Below are 21,469 nucleotides of genomic sequence, written 5' to 3' on the forward strand. Positions count from 1 at the left end.
AGGTAAGGAAAACAGGGAACAGGCACTCCTAGATCCAGCAGAAGTTACTCTACAGACTTCCTTAAGCAGCTGCTGGAGAAATGCCACACAAATGGTGCCAAGTTTTACCAGTAGTGCTCCTAAATCTAGCCACTGATAGCCAAGTGAATCCGCCTCAGCGTCAAACAGGGGACATGCCATGAGAATGGGACGTAGCCACAGCGACAACCTTGGCTACACACTACCTGTGCTGGCTTGGGTGTGCAATAAAGACAGCCGGGTAGGCAGGTGCTCCTGTAAATTGTTTCAGAAGACAAAAACTGAGGACATTCTAAAAACAGAGGAGAAATGGCATTTGCCATTCTCACTGGAAATCAGACTGACAGGCGATACCGAAGTGCCCACAGGAAGGAGAACCCAGAAGTGGAAAGCAGCGCAAAGGAGGGGAACAAGCAGTGCTAGAGGCAGAACCACCTCCTGGGTAGAGAGTGTCACAGTGATACTGTGAAGGAAGCAACAGTTAGAGACTGTCCCACCCAATTGCTGAGCACAAAGGAAGGCTCTGTGTCCTTCTAGTAGCTGCCATTTCTCATGGTTTCTAGATCCTGTTTCCAGGGTGGACTTCTGGCTCTGCTCAGTCCTGGGGATGAGCTCCCCAAAAGACAGAAAGCATGCTGAACATCTGTAGCAATTATGTCACTGCCCACAGTTCTCTAACTTAGGATCCAGAGAACCCTAAAGCAGCTGTGTGAGGCAGTCCAGTTGCAGACCCACAAGGAAGGGGGAACAAGGGACAGAGCAGGCAGTAGGCAGGCTGGGAATTAGGACAGAACAGCAACCCCAGTTAAAATACAAGAGACAAACACACAGAGCATGCTGTACCTACCGTATGGCCCATAGGATGGAACAGCTGCATCAGGGACCAGTGGTCAAAGCAAGGGAGAGATAAAAGGGAGAGGAGAGAGACAGAGAAAGAAAGAGAGGAAGTAACAAGAACTGAGAAGACCCACCACCAAAACATACCCCACTCTACTGGCCAGCAGTTTACCCTTTCATCACCCACAGATCTGTGGCCACTGTCCTTCCAAACCCTCTGGGGCTAGCTGAGATGGAGGGATCATCTACACAAACCCTGCCCAAGGGCTGCTGTCTTCCCATGCCCCAGCACAGACTCTCCCAGGAGGAAGGAACCTCTTTATTTGCAGAACAATGAATGTACTTGCATAGTCTGGGCATGAGAACCCTCTTTTCCTAGAGATAACATTCACCTCCCTCTTCCCTGGAATAAGACTTCTAGCAGCCCAGCCCTCACGAAGTTGTTACAGGAAGATCCTCCTCCTCCAGGCCAAACATATTGCCAAAGCACAGCCTCATCTTCCCAAGCCAGATTCAAAACAGAGCCTGTTTCAGGCCCTGTCCCTCCTGTCTTCAGTCCTTTGCACAATCTGGAGCAATGGAGTTCCCCTCTGGGGAGACAGGAGGAAGGACAAGCCCACTATACCAAAAGGATGCAACTTCTTGAAGCCCTCAGGTCTGCAACAAGCTGTCGTGGGTGGCATACTGGGGAACTGAAAAGGGAACAATGCAAATCAGGCAAGGTTTCTGCCCTGCAGAGCCGTTGCACAATTCAGACACCACAGAGGAGGGGATGTGACATTTTCCAAGCCTTCAGGTTGGGAGTCATATCAGTGCGCTGGCTGCCAGAGGGACCAGTCTCCACCCAGTCTGGCTCCCAAACAGACAGGCCATATGCACTGGCATATTTCCTACCTTGGGCATCAAGTCTCTTGTCCACATACACCTTGTAGGTGAAGGCATGGCGCAGGGCGATGGCTGCAAAGAACATCTCCACGCAAATGATGAAGTCCTGATACCCAGCAGCTACTGTGCCTTCACCCACAGACACACTGGCAGAGTGGATTTTGGGGATGGCACCACACTTTTCCAAGATGGCCAATAGCATCCCTAAACAAAGCAACGAGCTCATGTAAATGTGCAGAAAACATGACTACATACTAACTGTAAGGAATGGAAATAGCTGTGTGTGCTGTGTGTCCTAGAAGCAAACCCATTCAAAGCAGGAGCTACAAACAAAGCGGGCTAGATATTCCCATCTACACTCACCTGTACAACATAGAAAAGAGGAATAAACGAGACAAATGTGTTCAGGCAAATAATGTTCAAACACTGACCCTCTTTTATTCTCAACTGACACATAATTTGTGGAACTAGCTGCTGTGGGATTTAAGTCCAAAAGGGTAAGAAGCAGTCAGATATTTCAGTCAGGACTTCTGTGAGCTCAGCACTTCCACTAGCTAGAGCAAAAATTAAAGTATTAGAACTTCTCTTTTAAGCAGAAAGTGATTTTGATACAACGTTCCAAGAAAGATTTTGCTCCCTGTCTATAGCCAGGTGGCTGAAGTATTCCAGAGAAGGCAGAAAACATGTGACCAGATGGCTTGAGATGATAAACTAGACAGCCTATTAGTTTGCCTGTAGACAGGGAGGATGGGCCATACTCCAACAGCCTAAATTCCACCTAAGTTCCTTCTCGATTAGTCTTTGAAGTGCACCTCAGTAAACTTAAGTAGGGCACTGAACAGGGAAATGCTCAGAGCCAATTAGTAAGAAGCACTAAGCTTAGGTGGAATTTCAGCTTTCTGAGTGTGCCTCTGCATCATATGTAGGTATCCTGAATGTCCTTCCTCTGACTGGTGGCTCCGGGGCAGCACACGCGGCATTCAGTCAGCTTGCTGCTTCACATGAATCACAGACACACCATTACAGTTTTATTTATAAAGTACCAAAAAAAAAAAAGCTACTAAAAAACTTTAGATGTGCCACTTTAATCAATGAAATGGCAGCATGCAGATAAAATGTTGGCAGTTTGTGCTTTATGATTGTTCCGGGAATGCAAATAACTCTTCATGCAAACAGCTGACTTCGCCAGGCAGATGTGTGTGTGTGCACATGCACATGCACACACACACAGGGACAGTGAGTATTCAGGAGCATAGAAACAAAGATGAAAATGGGCAGAAAAAGTTTCACAGAGAAAAACAATGACACACTATTAAAAAAAATTATAATAACAATACAGAAGGACATTCTGGCTGTTACTCAGTATCTGCTCTATCAACTCTAGCATTTGAGTCCCTGCAGAGAGCTCTTTGTGCCTACGAAGGCAAGGGAAAAGCTGCTCACCTTGCCAGAAGGACAGGAAGATGACAGACTTCACCATGAAGAACTTGAGGACTGGGCTATAGGGACTGAGCAGCTCACGTGTGGCAAAGTAGAAAAGGAAGAGGGCATACAGTGCCAGGCTGACAGAGATGTTGTAGATGATCGTCACATAGAGGTAGCCACTGGTTACACTGAAAAGAGAAGACATGTGAATGCCTAAAATTTCAGCATAATCTTTTCCCCTTGCTGTCACTGGGAAGTTCTAAGACTCCATTTCCTTCCTGCCTCCCTGTCCCATTCCCTCCCCCAAAATGAGATAGAAAAATCCTGAAACCAACAGGCTTATCCCTGCCCTCTTTTCTCACATGCATATTCAGCCCATGTTGTCCCCGTTTTTTTTCCATGGCCCAGCACACACACAGACCATAAGCACAGCTGGGCAGAGAAGGGGCAGCCAAGACATGCTTGCTAGACAAACAAACTTACTCAAAGTCACCATCCTGGTACTTGCCAAAGGCCTGAAGGATGACTGTGCTGATCGCCATGAGGGGCTTCACCACACAGAACTGCAGGGTAGCCTGCAGGAATGAGAAGACAGGAGATCCAAGAGGATGAGTACCCCAATGATCACCATGACAGTGTCTCCACCAGAACAGCACAGCAAGCTGACATGATCCAGCCCCAACAAAGTCTGACCCCACTGCTTGCTAACCAAACGTGTTTGAGGACTGTAGCACCCAACAGGAAATAACGGGAGATTCAGAAGAAATGTGTGTGCTATTTCTTTGTCCAGGATAGAAAGAAAAGCCTCTGTCTAGGTTGCTTCTGGGAACTGCTCAGCTACTGTCTTCTAGAATTCTCTTTCATAGGCTGTGCTGCAGCACATTTATGCATGGTAAGGGCCTGAGAACAAAAAATTCCCACACTGTGCTTTGGTACGGACACAGCAAGTTTAGCGAAGGAATACCAGGAAGGGAAGAAAACTCCAATCCATAGTTGCCATAAAGGTAGGCAAGATGGTCCCCTGGATAGGAGGGGAACCCAGCTCTCTGAGGAACTTTTACAGCTGCCACCACGTTACAGCATTTTGCATTCACACCAGTGTGTGCTGTCAGATAGAAATTAAGTGCTATTCAGTTGTCACCCTCATGACCTTTACTGTATCTCCCCAAAGGCTCCAGAGAAATTGTGATCAGCTCTATCCATTCTGCCAATAGAAATCACTTCTTCTTTTGGAATTCTTCCTCTCTCAAAGCAATCCCATGCTTCACCTTCCTGGAGACGTTGAACTCCAAGGTTCTAAGACAGCAGAGGGCTGTGACCCTAAAAATGTCACCCATGTCTCCTTGAAGGAAGCTGGAAGAGACTGGGCAGGTGTTGACCTGCACACGTGTAGGGAGGGCTGTGTATGGAAAGAAGGCAAAACCAGACAGGAATAATTGCTTTGGATACAATTTGTTAGTGGTCATAAGACTTCAAGGAGATTAAAAACCCCAGCACATGCCAGTTAGTGAGTCACTGTAAATATGTGAACTGGAAAAGGTCAGGCTAATTTGTAAACAACCCTGTCCTCTGAGCTTCCCCTCCTTCAAATCTAGGGATGTTTTAACCATTTCCCTGCAATCCAAACCACATACTATTTTTAGTTGCTTCCCTAGAAGATGCTACAGCATACGAGAAGCGCATGGATGTTGTGTGACCCATCTATGAGAGTCATCAGACACAGGACCAGCAAAGAATCTTAATCAAGACATCTTTAAGGAAACAAACTGGCCAGATTTTACGCTGCAGCCAGTAGCACACCAGCCAGCTGCTGGAAGGATTCAAGCAATGCAGGCAGATTGACTGACCCACAGCAAGCACCTGCCTGAGAACAGCTTGGGGTGGGAGTGAAGAGGGAAAGAAGGAATGGTTCTAACACAGAGATCCCTTCAGGACAAAAGGGACTGGAAAGAGCAGAAAACAGGCAGGTGGTGGTAGTGGCAACAGGAGTGCTGGATATGCTAAGACTAGAGGAAACTGGCTCAAGTTGTGCCAGGGGAGGTTTAGATTAGATATCAGGAAAAAAAATTTCACTGAAGGAGTAATTAAGCACTGGAATAGGCTGCCCAGGGAGGTGGTTGAGTCTCCATCTCTGGAGGTGTTTAAGAGACGTGTAGATGTGGTGCTTGGGAACATGGTTTAAACATTGGACTTGGCAGAGTTAGGCTTGTTGGACTTGGTTGGACTCTATGATCTTAAAGGTCTTTTCCAACCAGAATGATTCTGTGATTCTGGGAACAGGGATAAAATGGGCATGGTACTTCTTCCAGCATATTATTCTTCCTTATCATCACAATGGTGGATACCACACAGGACAGCAATTCTGTTACCCTTTTGCACCAGCCTTCCCAGGAATTTGCCTTGAAAGGTCTTAATCGGCAATCCTAGAGTACCAGAAAGTGAGTCTTGGTGTCAAAGACTTCTCACTGAGGCAACATTTAAGCTTGAGCCAAGAAGGATGGAAATATTTAAATACCCCTTTGCAAGACACCTCCCTCACAGCCTACACAGCAGACTTAGCAGATGGCAAAGGGCAGGCCTGACCTTTGCAGGCAATCTGAATTGCTGCTAGATAGTGGCAAAAAAAAAGAAAAATATTCACCAAAGCCAGTGTTATCAAATGAGCTGAGGATTGTGGAAGCCAGCAGAACTTCTTCCCCCCACCCCCTCAAAAAGTGCTTCTAGTCTTCATTGCTGTGAAAAACTTTCCAAACACAGCCAGGTGTGACCCATGTGGAGATAACTGCCAGATGCCATGGGATGTGAGAAACAAGAGGTCTAAAGGAAATTATTTCTCCAGCACTCATTCACCTTGATGGGTGTTACATCTCCTTATAACATATTTGAAAGACAAAAGTTCATATTAGGAGCAAAAAGTGTAAGTAATGCAACTAATCAAACAGTGTAGAAATGAAGCCCAAGAGAAACAGGCAAAGCAGCACACTGGGAGCAGATTAGTAAATAAAGTATGGGGAAAGGAAACAGGAAAGCCATGAGGACAGAATATGGGACAAACAAGACAGAGAAAACAAATATATGGTCCTTTAAAAAAGGCCAATTGTGCTGCAGAGATTAACACTGGATATTACTATGAGCCTGTGTTGTACCTTGATGTTCCTAAAACACAGAAGATAGGTTATGAAGTGGAAGAGAAGCCAAGAGGGATTCCTAGACGCACTGACTGGAATTACAATGACCTGAGCCCTTTCAAAGAATCAGAACTGCTTCACGCTGCCTCCAGAGAAACCTCATGTGTTCAATTTAGCAAGTGAGCAAAGCCTGGAAACTCACCTTCTGTTTCAGGGCAGCCAGAGGTGACTGACCAAGGTGAGCAGACAAAGGCTGTATCAGGGTTTAGATCTCCCCCATCCCTCCTCCTCAACATACCCCATTCAGCACAGACAGACACGCATGGTGAGCAATACTCAGTTCCTCCTACAAAGCCTTGTGTCATGCTTAACCTCCACCTCCTCCTCAGCTCCAAACCAGAACAGCTCCTGGGAATTCAGGAGGCTGTTACACAACTGTGGGGTGTCTGCAACACAACACAGACGTCAATTTCTTAAAGTTGGGATCTCTGCAATCCAGAAAAGGAAGAGGAAATCAGAATTTCTTCCCAGGGCAAACATCAGATCCAGGAGATAAACTGGGTGTTCTGCTAAGGTCTCCCTGAGGTGGGGTTGAATATACAACATTAAGATCATTCAAAACAAACCAACCAACCCCACAACACCCTCTCTTCTCAGCAGTCTGTGGGCCTCTCTCTCACTTCATTCACTTCTGGAGGATGGCACAGTTTCCCCAGCTCATACCTGTTTGCAGAACCTCAGGAATCCAATCGAATAGGTCTTTCCCCACAGGCAGCAAGTCCCATACACACAGCTGGACCTGAAAGAGCCAACATAACATGACAGGGTTCAGAAGCAAGACTTGGGCTAGAGTGCAAGATTCCTACCCTCTATGTCTACCTCTCTGTAAGTAAAGCTGCAGGACTGGTGCTTTCTCCGACCATTATTCCAGTTACAGCCATATCCTCTTTCAGAGATGTGTTTTAAACAACAGCCTGACTCCACACTCTAATCTTTTTCTTTTTTATTTTCTTTAACTGAGTAGCATGGGGAGAAACACAGATCCCAGCAAAAGCACACACCACCAACTGAAGACAGAAAAGATTTAAAGGAGAAGGGAACAAGAAAAGAAACAAAAGAGTAGGCAAGTGTCCAAAAAGCTGTGAATCAATCCAGCTTGCCTAAGAGGATGTGATCAGCCTGATGTGTCTCAGAGCAGGGTACCAGTAAATCATCACCACCCATGCTGTTCAGTCCCAGCAGACATTTGCCACCTGACACAGATTTTTTAAGGCAAAGATAGAGGCATGGATGATGGGCACAGAAGGAAGAGAGTGTCATGCTGTACACACAATAAATACTCACTCAATTGGTTTCCCTCTGATCTCAGACATGATGGAGCTCTCCCCTCCCAAGTACTCATAGCAGAGGCTGAGAAAGTTGTATATTACAAAGGCTGCAAAGACATTAATCAGAGCAAAGTGACAACCAACTTCAAAACAGGTGCAAGGACCAAGAGTACAGGCAACAGACCAAACACCAGCAGGGACTGCTTATGCAGCAATTTTCCCTTCAAAGCACTCCAGATTATTTTCACTGCATTTATCACCCTACCTCAGCATTCACAAGACTATCTGAACTGGAGTTTGGCCAAGGTCCCCAGCCAGCTCTGTGACTCATGCCAAAAGGGTCACAGGACCATTTAAAACTGTGGTCAGTCTCTGTTTTCCTTGGCATCTGGAAGATGCCATTCTTTACAGGGTTCCTGTGCATTATTCCAGGACATTACACTGGTACTAAATAATTTGGAAAAATTATCTCTGATCCATCAACCATATCATATCTCCTGCACTTAACCTCTTAGGTCATGAACAATTTCTCTCTCCCAGGTAACCAGATGATAAACATAAGAGTTGGAGAAAAAGAGGGTTTAAACCAATCAGTGAAACTCTGTTTTCACATCTAGAGATTTTTGAAAAACAGGCTCTGTCCTTCCTTAGAAAGCTGAAGTTTCTTGTATAAGGAATAGCCTTGTCCTGGGGCCACCTCTTTTCTGCCTTCCCCAGCAACCTGGTACAGATGAGGAAGAGGCTTCTCAGACTCACAGCTTATTCTTTGCAAGGGTCAATTTTCCTGAGACATACAAACTGAGATGCAGACACTGTGAGGAGGGGTCTCACCATAACTACGGACATGTTCTCTTTTCATGGGATCCAAACCCACTTAATCATGCACGGAGTAAGACTGTATGTGTCATCTGTGTCTCTCTTGACTTGTTATAATCACTGTTGAACCCTTTCAGGTCAAGGACTGTACTCCCTTAAGTTTGCCACATACAGCGCTGGGACAAAGGGACAGAACAGGTGACACTTCTTTCAATGTTATTTTCTATGATAGCCTGTTGCTGGACATTCCCTGGGACACACCAACACCCAAATCTTAGTTTTGGCCCCCAGCATTGACATAATACAAAGAGAAAATGACTCAGGATGGAAACAGATATCTTGGGGAACTTTGAAATAAGAACAAAGGCCTAATGATGTACAGAGTTGAGAAGCTGACTTCACCAAGCAGCCAGTTATTAGACCTGAGGTCAATTTTCCCATATGGATGGACTTCCAAAGTCAGAGACAAACATCAACTTTAATTCTTCTACAAGCATCCAAACTATGCACTGGAAAAGAGTTACTCAACACTCCCCAAAACACTCACAGTCTCAGAACATTATATTTATGGCTTGTAGATGTGCCTAGCTGGCAATAACACTACAGCACATAAAAGCCAGTTGTATACCTGCTTCTATGTATGTAATTGGGATATTGTTGTTCCATCTGTAATCCTTGCTATTGAATATAGTTAAGTATGTTCACACAGCAATAATTTTGCAAAAGCCTTAATTAGGAGAGAAAACACCAATCATGGAAAACTTATTTAAATAACTGTGGTAACCCTTTTGCCTGCAATTTTCCTGCAACTTAGCTGACAGCTCCCAACACCCAGAGGAAGAAAAGCTGAGCTTTCCCTATTGTACTCCAGTGACCCCTGCCCTCTGATGTGGTCATTACAATACCAGCTGCCCATTCCACAGGCACTTGTGAAGAGATGACGTCAGAGGAATTAAAAAAAAAAAGAGAGGGAAATATCTGCCCCTCCATCCTCAAAACAAATGAGTGCTAACTATCAAAGCTCACCACACTAGCAAAAAAACCCTCTTCTCCCATTTCTGATCCACATTCATCAGATGGTGCTCTTGACAGCATGACAAAAAAAAAAGAAAGCAACTTGTTAGTGTTACTGACACCCAGGTTTGTACAGAAGCAGTCATGTGAAAGAGCGACATCAAAATACGCTCACCAGAGCGCACACTATGAAATGTTGCCCATAAATGACCCAAGACAGCTTTCAAAATGTATTGACAGGGTCTTCCTCCTTCTGTTCCCTAACAGAGTTCCCTCCACTTTGCAACCTAATACCTTTCCAATAGTGAAATTACAAGGTGGATGGCAAAGAAAGGCAGAGAACAAAAACGCTGTTTCAAAGTAGTCCCCAGAAAAAGCAAGGGAGAGGATCTACTGACCAAAAGTGCTTACACCTCCACCTGCAGTCTTTTTGTGCAGCCCAGCGTGCTGAGGTGATCTCTGTAGCACGGGCTGCCTCCTGAGCAGACACTCAGATGCTTGCAAGCTCCCCAAGCAAGCGAGGCAGATGGACACTGGCTGTTGCTAGGAGAGGAGTTTCGCAGAGCAGCAGGCTTCCTGCTAGACCTACACACACATGCGGGGCAGGGAAGGAGGGGAAAAAAAACCTCAGGCTCAAACAATGATGCCTTCTGAATCACGTGTGAGTGTTTGCCATCTGCTGCTGCATTTCAGAGCATTGTTGTGGATGTGAAGGAGGGCCTGCTGGTCCCTTCTGCTGATTAACTTGTTCACAGGGCCAGGGGCACCTCTCTGCAATGCCGATCTCACCAAAACAACTGCACCTGCAAGTTCTGATTTAATTAGGGTATGGTGACAAATTGTCCTCAAAAACACATTGCTAGGTAAGAAGACTCCTTTCTGGATGAGATCAGGATGGAAGTTCAGATAGCATTTATTGGAGAGTAACTGTTTCCCTCACAGAAAATGCTAGTGGTATCATCTGCCGCAGATAATAAAAACCGAAGCAACTGGTAACTCCTCCTGACCACGGCACCCTGTCTCCTGCAGGACTCCAAAGCATTTTACACCTCACCAACACCAGGATGTGGCAGCTGTGCTACCCTGCGTGATCACTCAAGTGGCCACTGGATGGGACCAGAAGAATACATCATTAACAAATTGCACCAAGAAAACTGCACAAAGCACCAGTTTGGCTGCTAAGTGCGTGCTGTTCCAAGAACCGGGAGCTAAACAGTATCTCATTTAAACATACAGCTAGAATCAGATTTTTGGCTTCACACCTTCCTGAAACAAGGGACTCAAGAAAATCAAACCTTTCCTCTACAGAACATCACAGGGAAAGCTCACCCCACCTTGTCATGTCCAGAGGCTAGTGAGGGAGAGGGTCAGGTTGGATGGGGCTTTCAGCAACCTCATCTAGTAACAGATGTTCCAGCCCATGGCAGGGGCATTGCACTAGATCATCTTTAGAGGTCCTTCCTGACCCAAACCATCATAAGGTTCCATGATTTTCAGTCACTAACCAAGCCATGGTCATCCAGTGAGGCACACCTTAAACCTCCGCCCCAGCAGGTGACAGTGATGCTCTCTCCATGTACCCAACCAGAAGCAAAAATTCTTCCCACCTCCCCCATTTTCAGCCTGACCCCTCCTTACCTTCATAGCAGTCCCGCACTGTGCCAAAGTAAACATAGTACTGGTCATTGGTGAAGAACAGGAGACTGAGCCACGAGTCAAAGGCGTAAATGGGCACAATGAAGAGGATCCGAACAATGTAGCGCTGCTCGTTTGGGCAGCTATAGCAGCGAAGGTGCATGTAGATCTGAGAGGAGGGAGAGGGGAGACCAGGATCAGCGGTATATGGAACACAGAGGAGAAAGTGGAACTCTAGAGTTGACCGGGCCAGGAAAAACAAACTCAGTGAATCATCTCTTGACGGCCTCCAGCAGCCTCAAGATGATGGACTTAAACAAAGAAATCACTGTTATCATATGGAATCCCTTAGCTTGCAGGGTCATGGGAAGGAGAGAAAAAGGAAGTGGAAGCATTTCTAAACTAGTTTCTCTCAGAGAATTAACTTACTGTTATTATCACAGCCACCTTGCCCATATTCTTTTTTTTAATTTTTTTTTTTTCCTAATTAGCAATCCCATATTGCTGCTATCCTGTTTTAAGTGCCTAAGATTCACAACACAGCAGGCTGCTTTTCGCTGAAGAAGGAAAGGGCACGCACACTCACTATAAACACTCTCACTCTCTTGGCAGTTTTGGATGCTCTCGAAACTTTCACCTGAAACAACCTACAAGGGCCCTCACAGCACTGCCAAGAGCTGATAAGCCACAGCCTGTCTGCTCAAAAAGTGCCAATCTGCACATCAGTGACAACAAGGCCATGAAGCACCAGCCATCAAGGGAGCACTGAGCTCACAGGGTGCTCAAAGGAACAACACAGCCACATGGCTTCTTTTGTTCCACTGCCTGCACACATGCCAATCCCCCTAAGTCACTGGCTGAGGGGACTGCAGTGTCCCCACCCTGCCCACTCACACTGCTCACAGTTTGTCAGCCATCATTAAATCCCACACCTAAGATGCTTTTTCACAGAATACCCACCTCCTGGGGAAGGTATTGACCACAAGCATACTCTGAAGATGAGCACCACTCCTGCAATGGCCTAATAACACAGCAAGAGCTTCGGCATGAATCATTGAATGCCAGGTTGGAAAGGACCTCAAGGATCATCTGGTGCAACCTTTTTAGGTAATACTATAGCTCATATGAGACGGCTCAGCACCCTGTCAAGCCGAAACATAAAACTACCCAATGCGAGGGAATCTACCACTTCCCTTGGGGTAATATTCCCATGTTTGATTGTCCTCATGGTGAAAAATGTACCTCTTCTGTCCAATCGGAATCTTCCCAGGAGCAACTTGTGCCCATTACCCCTTATTTTTTCCATGTGACTTCTTGTAAACAGGGAGTCTCCATCTTCTTGGTAGCCATCCTTTAAGTACTGAAGCATTGTAATAAGGTCTCCCCAAAGTCTTCTTTTCTCAAGGGTGAACAAACCCAGTTTTCTCAACTTCTTCTTCAGGTCCTTCAGTCCTCTGATCATCCTTGTAGCCCTTCTCTGGACCCTCTCTGTCCACATCCTTTTTGTAGAGCGGGGACCAAAACTGAATGCAATACTTTATGACTTGTGGGTACGCTCTGCTGGGCAGAGAGTCAGAAGAGGGCACCTTCTTCAGAGGCAAGGCCACTGTACAGCAACTCTCACTAAGCTGCTTAATAACACCTAGTTTATTACATATGTGCCTCACAACTGACCAATTTTGCTGCCTGAAGAGACACAAACATTTTTCTGAAGCTTCACCCTGCATCTAGGGGTGCTGTGAGGATTCTCCAAGGTCTAACAAAGCACACATTGATGCTCTCACTTTTCCCTTGTAAGGTGGAGGGGGTTGTCTCTCCCCAGCTGTCTGTTGCTCATCTCTCCCTGCCTCTTAGCCAGATCTGGTCAAAATCGACTGAAGGGCTCAAAATAATTCTGTTTCCTCTCCCAATCCCACAAGAAGCTCACAAAAAGCCTCATTTCCTGAGGAGAACAGGTTGAAAATAAACTAACAAACCATAGGGATATTTTTTCCTTGTGATAATCCCAGTGACACACCTCAACCAGCACAGGGACAGCTGACACTGGAGTTCAGATGACTCTAAGCTTTGCCCTTGGGATGTCACAAGAGCCCTGCAATCCGTATGCCTACAAAAGCACAGGAACTGCTGCCTTGTAACAGGACAACAGCATGTTTCAATCAACAGTGACTCTCTGGCACTGACCTCCAGTCTTTGGAGAAGGGCAATAATGCCTAACTGTGCAATGCTACACTGCAGAGGAAAGATTTCTTCCTACTCTGAGTGGACAATCAATTTGTGCTCAGAAACAGGAGGATTCATAGCACTTGTAATTGTTACCCAAGCTAGTGAAACTGCAGGTGACTAATCAATTCTTTTAACTTCACTAGCCCCTGTGCTCCATCAATAGGCTGTAGTTTTCCAGATCCTAGTCATCACTCTAGAATCTACAAACCAACAGGTACAAAACACAGGTTGATAAATAACAGGGCTTGCGTTTCCCCACTGTTTTTCAGTTCACATGACAACCGCATGAAAGAGAGGTGCAGAACAGGATGCAGGATATGACTTGATTTGGCTTCCAGGACACCTGCCCCAGAAAGAGGGGAGGGGAATAAAATTAAAATAAAACATTTCCTGCTACTCCTTTCCGCAGCAGAGTTCAGTGTGTGGAATCCACTGGCACGGAAGATCAAAGGAGGTATGTCAAACAACAGATGACCACCATCATTTAGCTAACAGCTGACACAATAACAAAAGGGTGAGATTCAGCAACAAGACCTGGGAAAGGATGGCTTGAGATAACACACCTTTCTGCAAACACTCAAGAGATGGCCAAATGTTTTACACCTGCTTTTCCTCTCCTTTCACATTATGGAAACCATTTGAACTTGGGCAGAAAAAGGCCTTCATATAATAGTTGCCACCTTGATCAGCACAGATAATACATTATACCCAAAAGAAGAGGTCCTGCTACCACTCCAAAGTCTGCAAGACCCGATCACAGAGCTGTATCTAGCACAGATATGCCAGGGTATATCGTATGTGCTCCTCCATGTAGGGAAATGAAAAGGATGAGAAGTACAAGCGATGGGGTTTTACCTGATGGCAGGTGATGAGCAAAGCTGTCCATACAAAGAAACCTGAGATGGCCTGAGCAGCGGTGGTCATAAGGAATATTGGCTGCTCCACAGCTGTGGGGCTGCCATTCTCTGCCATCCAAGAGAAGTTGGGAGACACAGCTGGAGTGGCGACAGTTGACCCCAGTCTGGGGGCTGCAGCGACGTCAGTCATCACTATCATGGTGCCTTTTGGTGTGAGGTTCCAGTTGGGATTGCTAAAGAGTCACTCACGAGCCAAGATCTGTCAAGGAAGACAACCAAAAAGCAATTGAACCCAGCTGAAAGGACTCAGGATCATAACAGTACTTTTCATCTCTCACATGCCTTTCACTAGGCTGCTCACATGCTTTACGAACAGGACCTGGATAAGTCTGCCACTGTCACCCCTCACAATACAACATATCATGTGGTACTCAGTAACCTCTCTACCACTCACAACACAACCTCCCCAAGATCACGGAACACTGCCACCACCATTGTCACCATGCTCCTGCAAGAAAAATATTTTAAGAACAAGACAAATACAACATTCACCCGAGATAAGATGGCAGTATCTAAACCATTCATACAGAAGATGACAGGCACACCTAAGTCAACTGCTCTATTTTTTACAAAAGCAATTACTACTCTGCTGTGCCCTGAAAAGTCAGAGTCTTAATCTTCTTCATGGGGAAGGCAGCAGAACAAGCAGCAGGAGGCCACAAGAACGTGCACCACAAAGTGTCACTGTGCAGCAAGGGGGCAAGAAGTGCATCCTTATCCCTCCATCAAGTAATCCCCACCTCTCCTACAGCCATTCTGAAAATGACACTCCACCCAAAGGGCCTTCCCTGGAAGGATATGCGCTAAAAGCTCTCCTCACTAGAGCATGAAAGTGATGCTTTTACCAAACACTGTATGGTATGGTACACTTAGCCAGCCTGTCATTAATTCTAACTTAGTATTGTTTTCTACATGACATGGATTTAACCTGATTGGCTTTTAAAAGCCAGCTGACCCATGAAAACACACCCAGAACACAAGGATATGCAAGACTTCAAAGCAGTATGATCCTCGGTCATTTTCCAGAGGAAAAGCTATTTTCTTTCGATAGAACAATTTCTTGGAGGTTCAAGATCTAAAGCAGTTATTATTTTCAGTTTGCTTCTAAGCAGGCTCTAATACGACCTCTGGATTGGAGGAAGATAATCCACTTAAAGATCACAAGCAGGCAGCCATTGGCTTCATCCACTACAAGAGCTGATTCTGATGCAGCTGTAGTAAAGACACTTATCAAGGGAAACAGCATATTGCTTCTGTCTGATAACGTCCTAATAATTCTGGGGATACACTTTCTGTAAAAGCACAAGATGTAGCTCTTTTGCAGGCCTTTAAGATCAGCAGATGGAAAGGGCTTTACAAAGGTCAACAATTGTCCAGTTTACAGATGCAGCAGGGAAGGACAAGTCTGTCATTTACTGACAGGTCATATCACATATGCACATATCAGGGAACAGGCTCATAGTAAAAGCAGAGGGCCAGGAATAAATAATTTCCACATGCACACTGAGGTTCTCAAATGGCCCCTCCAGCACACGCTTTTTCAAACCACACATTTGCATCAGTGGTGCACAGCACTCCAATGTTATTTACGCCACATTCCACCTCATTTCTACTTTTGTGCACAGAGGCCAGAGAACAAATCCATATCCTGGGAAATATCTGAGTTTGTTTAAGCAGATACACTCTTACTACAGAAGGAACTGCACAACTACTATGGTTTAATTTACAAAACTGTCAAACTTGTTTTTTCTTAGTTCTTTCCAGGAATTGCCTTTCCAAAATATTCCTGCTCTGAGTTACAGCTTTCCATAACTGCACATACTGAAGGGCAATTCCTTTCCAGTCCTGATTAGTACGGAAAATGTAACTGTTAAGTTTTGAGTGCCAAAGCATACACACACACACACATTATGTTATCTATACTATGTCTAAAAATTGGGAGGCACAAAGGCTGGATGGAGATTTCACAAGGCAGCAAGGTTTTTATGCTTCGAGAAGAAAGAGTTTTCTACCCAAGTGTCTTCTGAAGTGATCACTCACAGTGCTGAGAGTGCTCACAAAGGGCACATCTAAAATAAAATTAGAGCAGATGCACCTGTGGTTAACCTAGCTCTAAATAAAATCCAGCCAGCTGCATTCCTGCATACCCCAGTGCACTTTGGGAGCTAAGCGAGAAAGGAAGCTGATAAGCATTTCCTCAAGTTCATGGGGGAGAGGATCTCAACTGCAGACCACCAGCAGCAGGAGGGGAAAGACCTGGGGCTTCATGCTCCAGCTAATCAAACCACACTGGCAGTACAGGCCCAAATGCAGCACTGGTAACATCAGCAGAGCTGAAGATCTGAAAGGGAATTCCTCTGCTTCTCAGCACACGTCATTTTAAAAGCTGAAACAGCAAAAAGCTACCAACAGTATTTTGACGTGACAAGGGTAACACATTCAGAAGGGAGGGCACCTAGAAGTTCAAGTTGTATATGTAACCTTAATACTGCCCCCTTGTGATTATACAGCAACTGTCATTATTTACAGCATTATGCATCATTCTTCACCTAATCCCCTCTAATTCACATAGTCATTGAAACTAATAACTCCTTCCAGCACGGCGTTCTGAAAGAAAATCCATGAGCACCAACCACTCCTCAGAGTTTCTCCTGAGGACAACTTTTTAATCAGCTGATACTTTTTATTGGTTGTAAGCATCAGCTTGCAGTTCAATCTCCTTGCTAGTGAAACATGAAGGAACACTGTTCTCCTGAATCTGCAAAATTAATTTATAACTTCCAAATTATCCCTTCTAATCTCCTAACGTCACGCACACCATTGATATAGCGACAGGTGCAAGCACTGCACAAAGCTATTATGAAAGACTACTGTATGGAAGAAGCTGAAGCTGTAAGAGCAATTATTTACATTTAAGAAATAGGTAATAGCGGATTTGAGCCTTAACCAGGTGACTGGATTTCAGCCCGCTCACTACCACCAGCTCAGAGTCTGCTATCTCCGCCTTTGGCTTTGGAAAAAAAGAGCATTGTGAGGGTGAGCTACAGCAACTCTCTTTATAGGCCTTGTTTCTGAGATGCCTCCGTCACACTGCGTAAGGGGACACAAGCCCAGCACATCGTCAGAACAGGCTTCTAGTCAAGGTGGTTCCTGGGAGCACATCACACCAACACACTGCCTTGGTAAACACCCTGAAGCATCCTCCCTCTTACCTGACACTGTGAGTGTGTTTTGATGCTTGTTTCTCGAACACCTACCTCCAGCCCATGTCAGTGCCACAACACGTACCTTCCTGTTTCCTCTCATGACCACGGAAAAAGCTTCTTTCCAACAGCCACAAAGCTCTTTCACATTCACCTCAATTTTCTCCATTCTCCCATTTTGCTGCTTTAGCAGGGCAACAACCTGACAATGGTTAGACTGCTGGCGGTGATCTCTTTTCTGTGTACTCCTCCCAGCTGGCTCTATTTCTCTGTTGTTTCTTGTGCATTTTAAGCTCCATGGGACAACTGTCTTTTTGTTCTCTGCCCATACAGTTCCCAGCACTGCGAGGTACCAAACCATGAGGAAGGCACTTGAGAGTACCATATGGCAAATTAAGGACATTTAGAAACCTATATTACCAACGCAATACAAATGAAACTAATCTAATGCATAATAAATTTTGAAGAGTCCCTTACTCTTCTGCCATATCCTCTTTTCTTTGCCCATCTCTTTGACCTCCACCTCATTGCCTCAACTTGAAGGGAGAGGAAAGTTACTTGCACACTCAAGTCTCCCTTTCTGGAGGTCTCTCTTGAAGATTTCAAAGGAAAAAATTTCAACACTTCCAAATTTCACTCTTGAAGCTTTCCCCATCTCCAGCTGATTAACTTGCTCCCCCCGGAGGTAACCTGCAATAAAGCATGTCCCAAACAGGGCCAGGAGAACAGATAGGCAGGAAAAGCACCAAAACGTTGGAAACATGAGCACAAAACAGCACATCTGGGTAAACACACAGAGCTTTCAGACACAGGCCTAGGTGTATTTCAGGAATGCTGCAGGACCCATGTATCAGCTGGTACAATTCCTGCATGTGGGCTACATAAGCTGCAGGTAATCCTTAGGTCCACATGAGGTCTATACACAACAATCCCAAACAAGGAAGGCAGAGATGACAGCTCCATCCCTAATGAACCATTAGTGCTTCTGCCTAGATGCCATTACAAGTTACGCACATTAGAGTAAGACAGAACCTTGTACTGCTAGGGCATTAGCTTAAACACCCATCTAGTACCAGCTTAAACTTATCTAACAGATCTTCTGAAAGAACTTCAGGAGTATTAGGGTCTGCACTCAATAAAAAAAGAAAATAAAGCAAAGCATTTGCTATTTGTATCAAGATAACTATCCTGATAAAAACCTAGAGACACAAAACACTGTTTACTGAGATTCTACAAGAGGGAAGGGGCTCTGACTTGCATGGGGATCAGTTTCATCACAGACACCACAGCATTGTGTGTAAAGCTAGCAGGGATGTGTCCACAGGGCCTGCATCCACAGAAAAACAGCAGCACCATAATTCCTGATCAGGGGCAGATTGTCATTCCTGTATCTTTTGGAAACAGAGGCCTTCTGTCCCTAACATTACCATGGCAGCTTCTTCCACCAAAAATAAACCCAGAACAGTAAGCAGAGGGGATGTGGCACAAGTGGAAAAAAAACCCAAAAAACAAAACAAAAACAAACAAACAAACAAAAAAAACACAACAAAAAAACTTCAGTTTTGGCTTGCATAAAAGCATGGAAAAAGCTACCACAAAGGAGAAGTTATTTCTACATGAAGATAAACAAACAAATACATAAGCTCCATCTCTGATGCAACAAAAGCAGTGTAAGAGGAGGTAAGAAACATTCAAGCTTGGTCCTTGAGTTCCTGGGGGTACTTCTGAACATGCATTCAACCACAGAGTCTAGTAAAGGAGGAGCAGGCTGCCTGCTCTGAGCAAGACCTGCTCTGCTGTGCTGCTGGTGACAGCAGGCTCGCTCTGCCCCAGTGCTGGTAGGAAAAGAACCCCGAATGATGCGACTCTGAAGCCATTTTCTGCCATCTGCAAACAAAAACTGTGTTTTTAAAATAGAACATCTCCTCTGAGGCTAAAATTATTTAATTTCTAAACTGCTGAGAGAGCAATGAATGATACACAAAGTTATCCCATGTAAGAGTCTTAACAGCTAAGCCTCCTTCTGCTGTACAAGATATGATACAATAAAAACAGGCATGACCTGGCTGCAAGGTTCTTCCAGAAAGCTACAAGGCAAGAAATCACTCCTCCTTAAAACCTACTCCACGCTTACTATTTCATATCCTCCCTGCTGAACTCTGTTAAAGACACCACAAAACTATTTTCCACTCTCTTCTTATTCCTCCAAGAATTTCTCAAGAAAATTATCCTTATACTGCACCCAAAAAGACAAACACAGAAGTGCCACATGGTAGATTATTTAAAGTCTGTTTTTTTCTGCATCTATTATGATGCAAGACAGAGCTTCACATTATGAAAGCAGGACCTTTATCATTTTCATAATGTCCTCTAGACTTACAAGGAGTACAAGAACATATGACAAAACGGTTGAAGATTTATGTTAGACTATTTTAATTATAAGAATGCCAACTGGGATCAGTTCTTTCCATTGTGCTAGGTATACATTGCATATTCATATTTGATTTAAGATTTTTTCAACCCCGAAAGGCGTAGTGTCACCAGCTGATGTGGCAAAAAGCACGAAAAGGAGGAGGCAGAGAGTGAGGACAAAATAACATGTCATGCAGTAAGAGAGTCACAGCTCAAACCAGTGATAGCAATAAAGAAATTAAAATGCTTTTAAATTTATTACTGCTTAAAGTGCTTTTGCTCTCTGGGGTGGCATCTAGTTTAGCTAGCTATGAGACATGAAAGGGTCCCAACACTGCATTCTTAAGCATTCCTGTAGCATTCGCAGAACAATCCTTGAGTTATGTGACCTGGCATGCCATTTTTACTAGTGCAACTCATTTACATTTTACTATGCATGCTGGGCAAAGCTTTCTTAACCTCAAGTCAGTGAAAGTCACCCCATCCCATAGACCTGCACCCACACGTAACTCCAAACACACATGAGCAATACTACTGTGCTCAGCTAGAAGACGGGCATTCAACAAGGCTTACAAAAACACGCAGTGACTGAATCTACAGTTACTGCACTTCCTATCAGCTTGATGGCTTAATGGCTTCTCTCTCTGCACAGCAAACTCAGATCCAAATGCAGCTTTTCATGATGTTATTTCTCCAGAGGAGTAAGCAGTCTGAACCCTGAAGAGATTTTGCCTGGTCACAATTTTCAAAACTGCTATCAGTACAGTCAGTGAAACAAGAGAAAAGTGTCACTGGGACAATAAAACCAGCAGCAGCAGCCCAGGGAGAACAGGAAGATCATTAGCTTCAGAAGCAGAAGGTAGAGGAGTCAGGCACCTGGGAGGACCAAGCCACAGGGCACAATACACACCCACTAAGCCATATTCAAGAGATGATCCAACAGCTACAAGCACACCAGAACATACTGTACACAAACAATTTAACCTTCAACAAGGCCACGGAACTTCTTTTTTCGTTTTAAGGAAATTAAACTCTGAGACTAACACAAAAATCTTCTCCACATCCAGCTCACGAAGCCCCCAGCCATTTTACTAATCCATACACAGTTATCCGGAGAGAGAGCAGCTCCCCCTCCCCATACACCCATTTAAAAACTCAGAGCCAACATAAAACCCTTTTACCCTGAGCCGTGCACTCTTCTTTCCAGAGTTTTTTTCTGCTCTATTAATTTCTGTTGTCTCACTGTACTCACACAGTCCTCCTCCCCCCACCCTCCTCCTCCTTTTTTTTTTTTTTTGTAGTGGACTGACCCACATTGTGATAGGTCAACATCCAACATCCAGTCCCTTTTTTGGAAGGAGACAGGAAAAAGACAGAAAGGGGGAGGAAGCAGAGAAGGGATGTCCTCCGGTCTTCCAACCTCTCCTTCAAAAGCAGGATCTAGCACACTTGGGCTATGCACTGTGTCCCTTTCCCATATTTCCAGCAGCACCACTCCACACAAACCAGTCAAGCCCTTTGCTCCCACGACAGAAACACAGGAAGACTACAAAGATGTTCTGCAACTGACAGAGGGGAAAGACACTGAAAAAAAGGATGTGTTGTAAATACTTGCATCCGGCATG

General features: G+C 44.9%; 1 protein-coding gene across 3 annotated transcripts in view; it reads right to left on the reverse strand.

Moving 5' to 3' along the window:
* Positions 1-21,469, reverse strand: part of TMEM184B (transmembrane protein 184B) — a 30,796-nt gene that overhangs the window by 3,107 nt on the left and 6,220 nt on the right. Inside the window, exons 1-9 of one of the 3 annotated variants that reach the window (XM_051628193.1) lie at positions 21,026-21,042; positions 14,168-14,428; positions 11,090-11,255; positions 7,638-7,728; positions 7,017-7,092; positions 3,649-3,740; positions 3,184-3,353; positions 1,750-1,944; positions 866-889 (exon numbers count right to left, since the gene is read on the reverse strand). In XM_051628193.1, coding sequence (XP_051484153.1) covers positions 866-889; positions 1,750-1,944; positions 3,184-3,353; positions 3,649-3,740; positions 7,017-7,092; positions 7,638-7,728; positions 11,090-11,255; positions 14,168-14,368 — 1,015 coding nt within the window. In that variant the 5' untranslated portion in view covers positions 14,369-14,428; positions 21,026-21,042. Of the gene's footprint in view, positions 1-865; positions 890-1,749; positions 1,945-3,183; positions 3,354-3,648; positions 3,741-7,016; positions 7,093-7,637; positions 7,729-11,089; positions 11,256-14,167; positions 14,429-21,025; positions 21,043-21,469 lie in introns of those variants that run through there. The other 2 variants (XM_051628184.1, XM_051628203.1) reach the window with 2 other exon arrangements.

Source organism: Apus apus, chromosome 1 (genome assembly GCF_020740795.1).
Source record: "Apus apus isolate bApuApu2 chromosome 1, bApuApu2.pri.cur, whole genome shotgun sequence".
Taxonomy (NCBI): Eukaryota; Metazoa; Chordata; class Aves; order Apodiformes; family Apodidae; genus Apus; species Apus apus.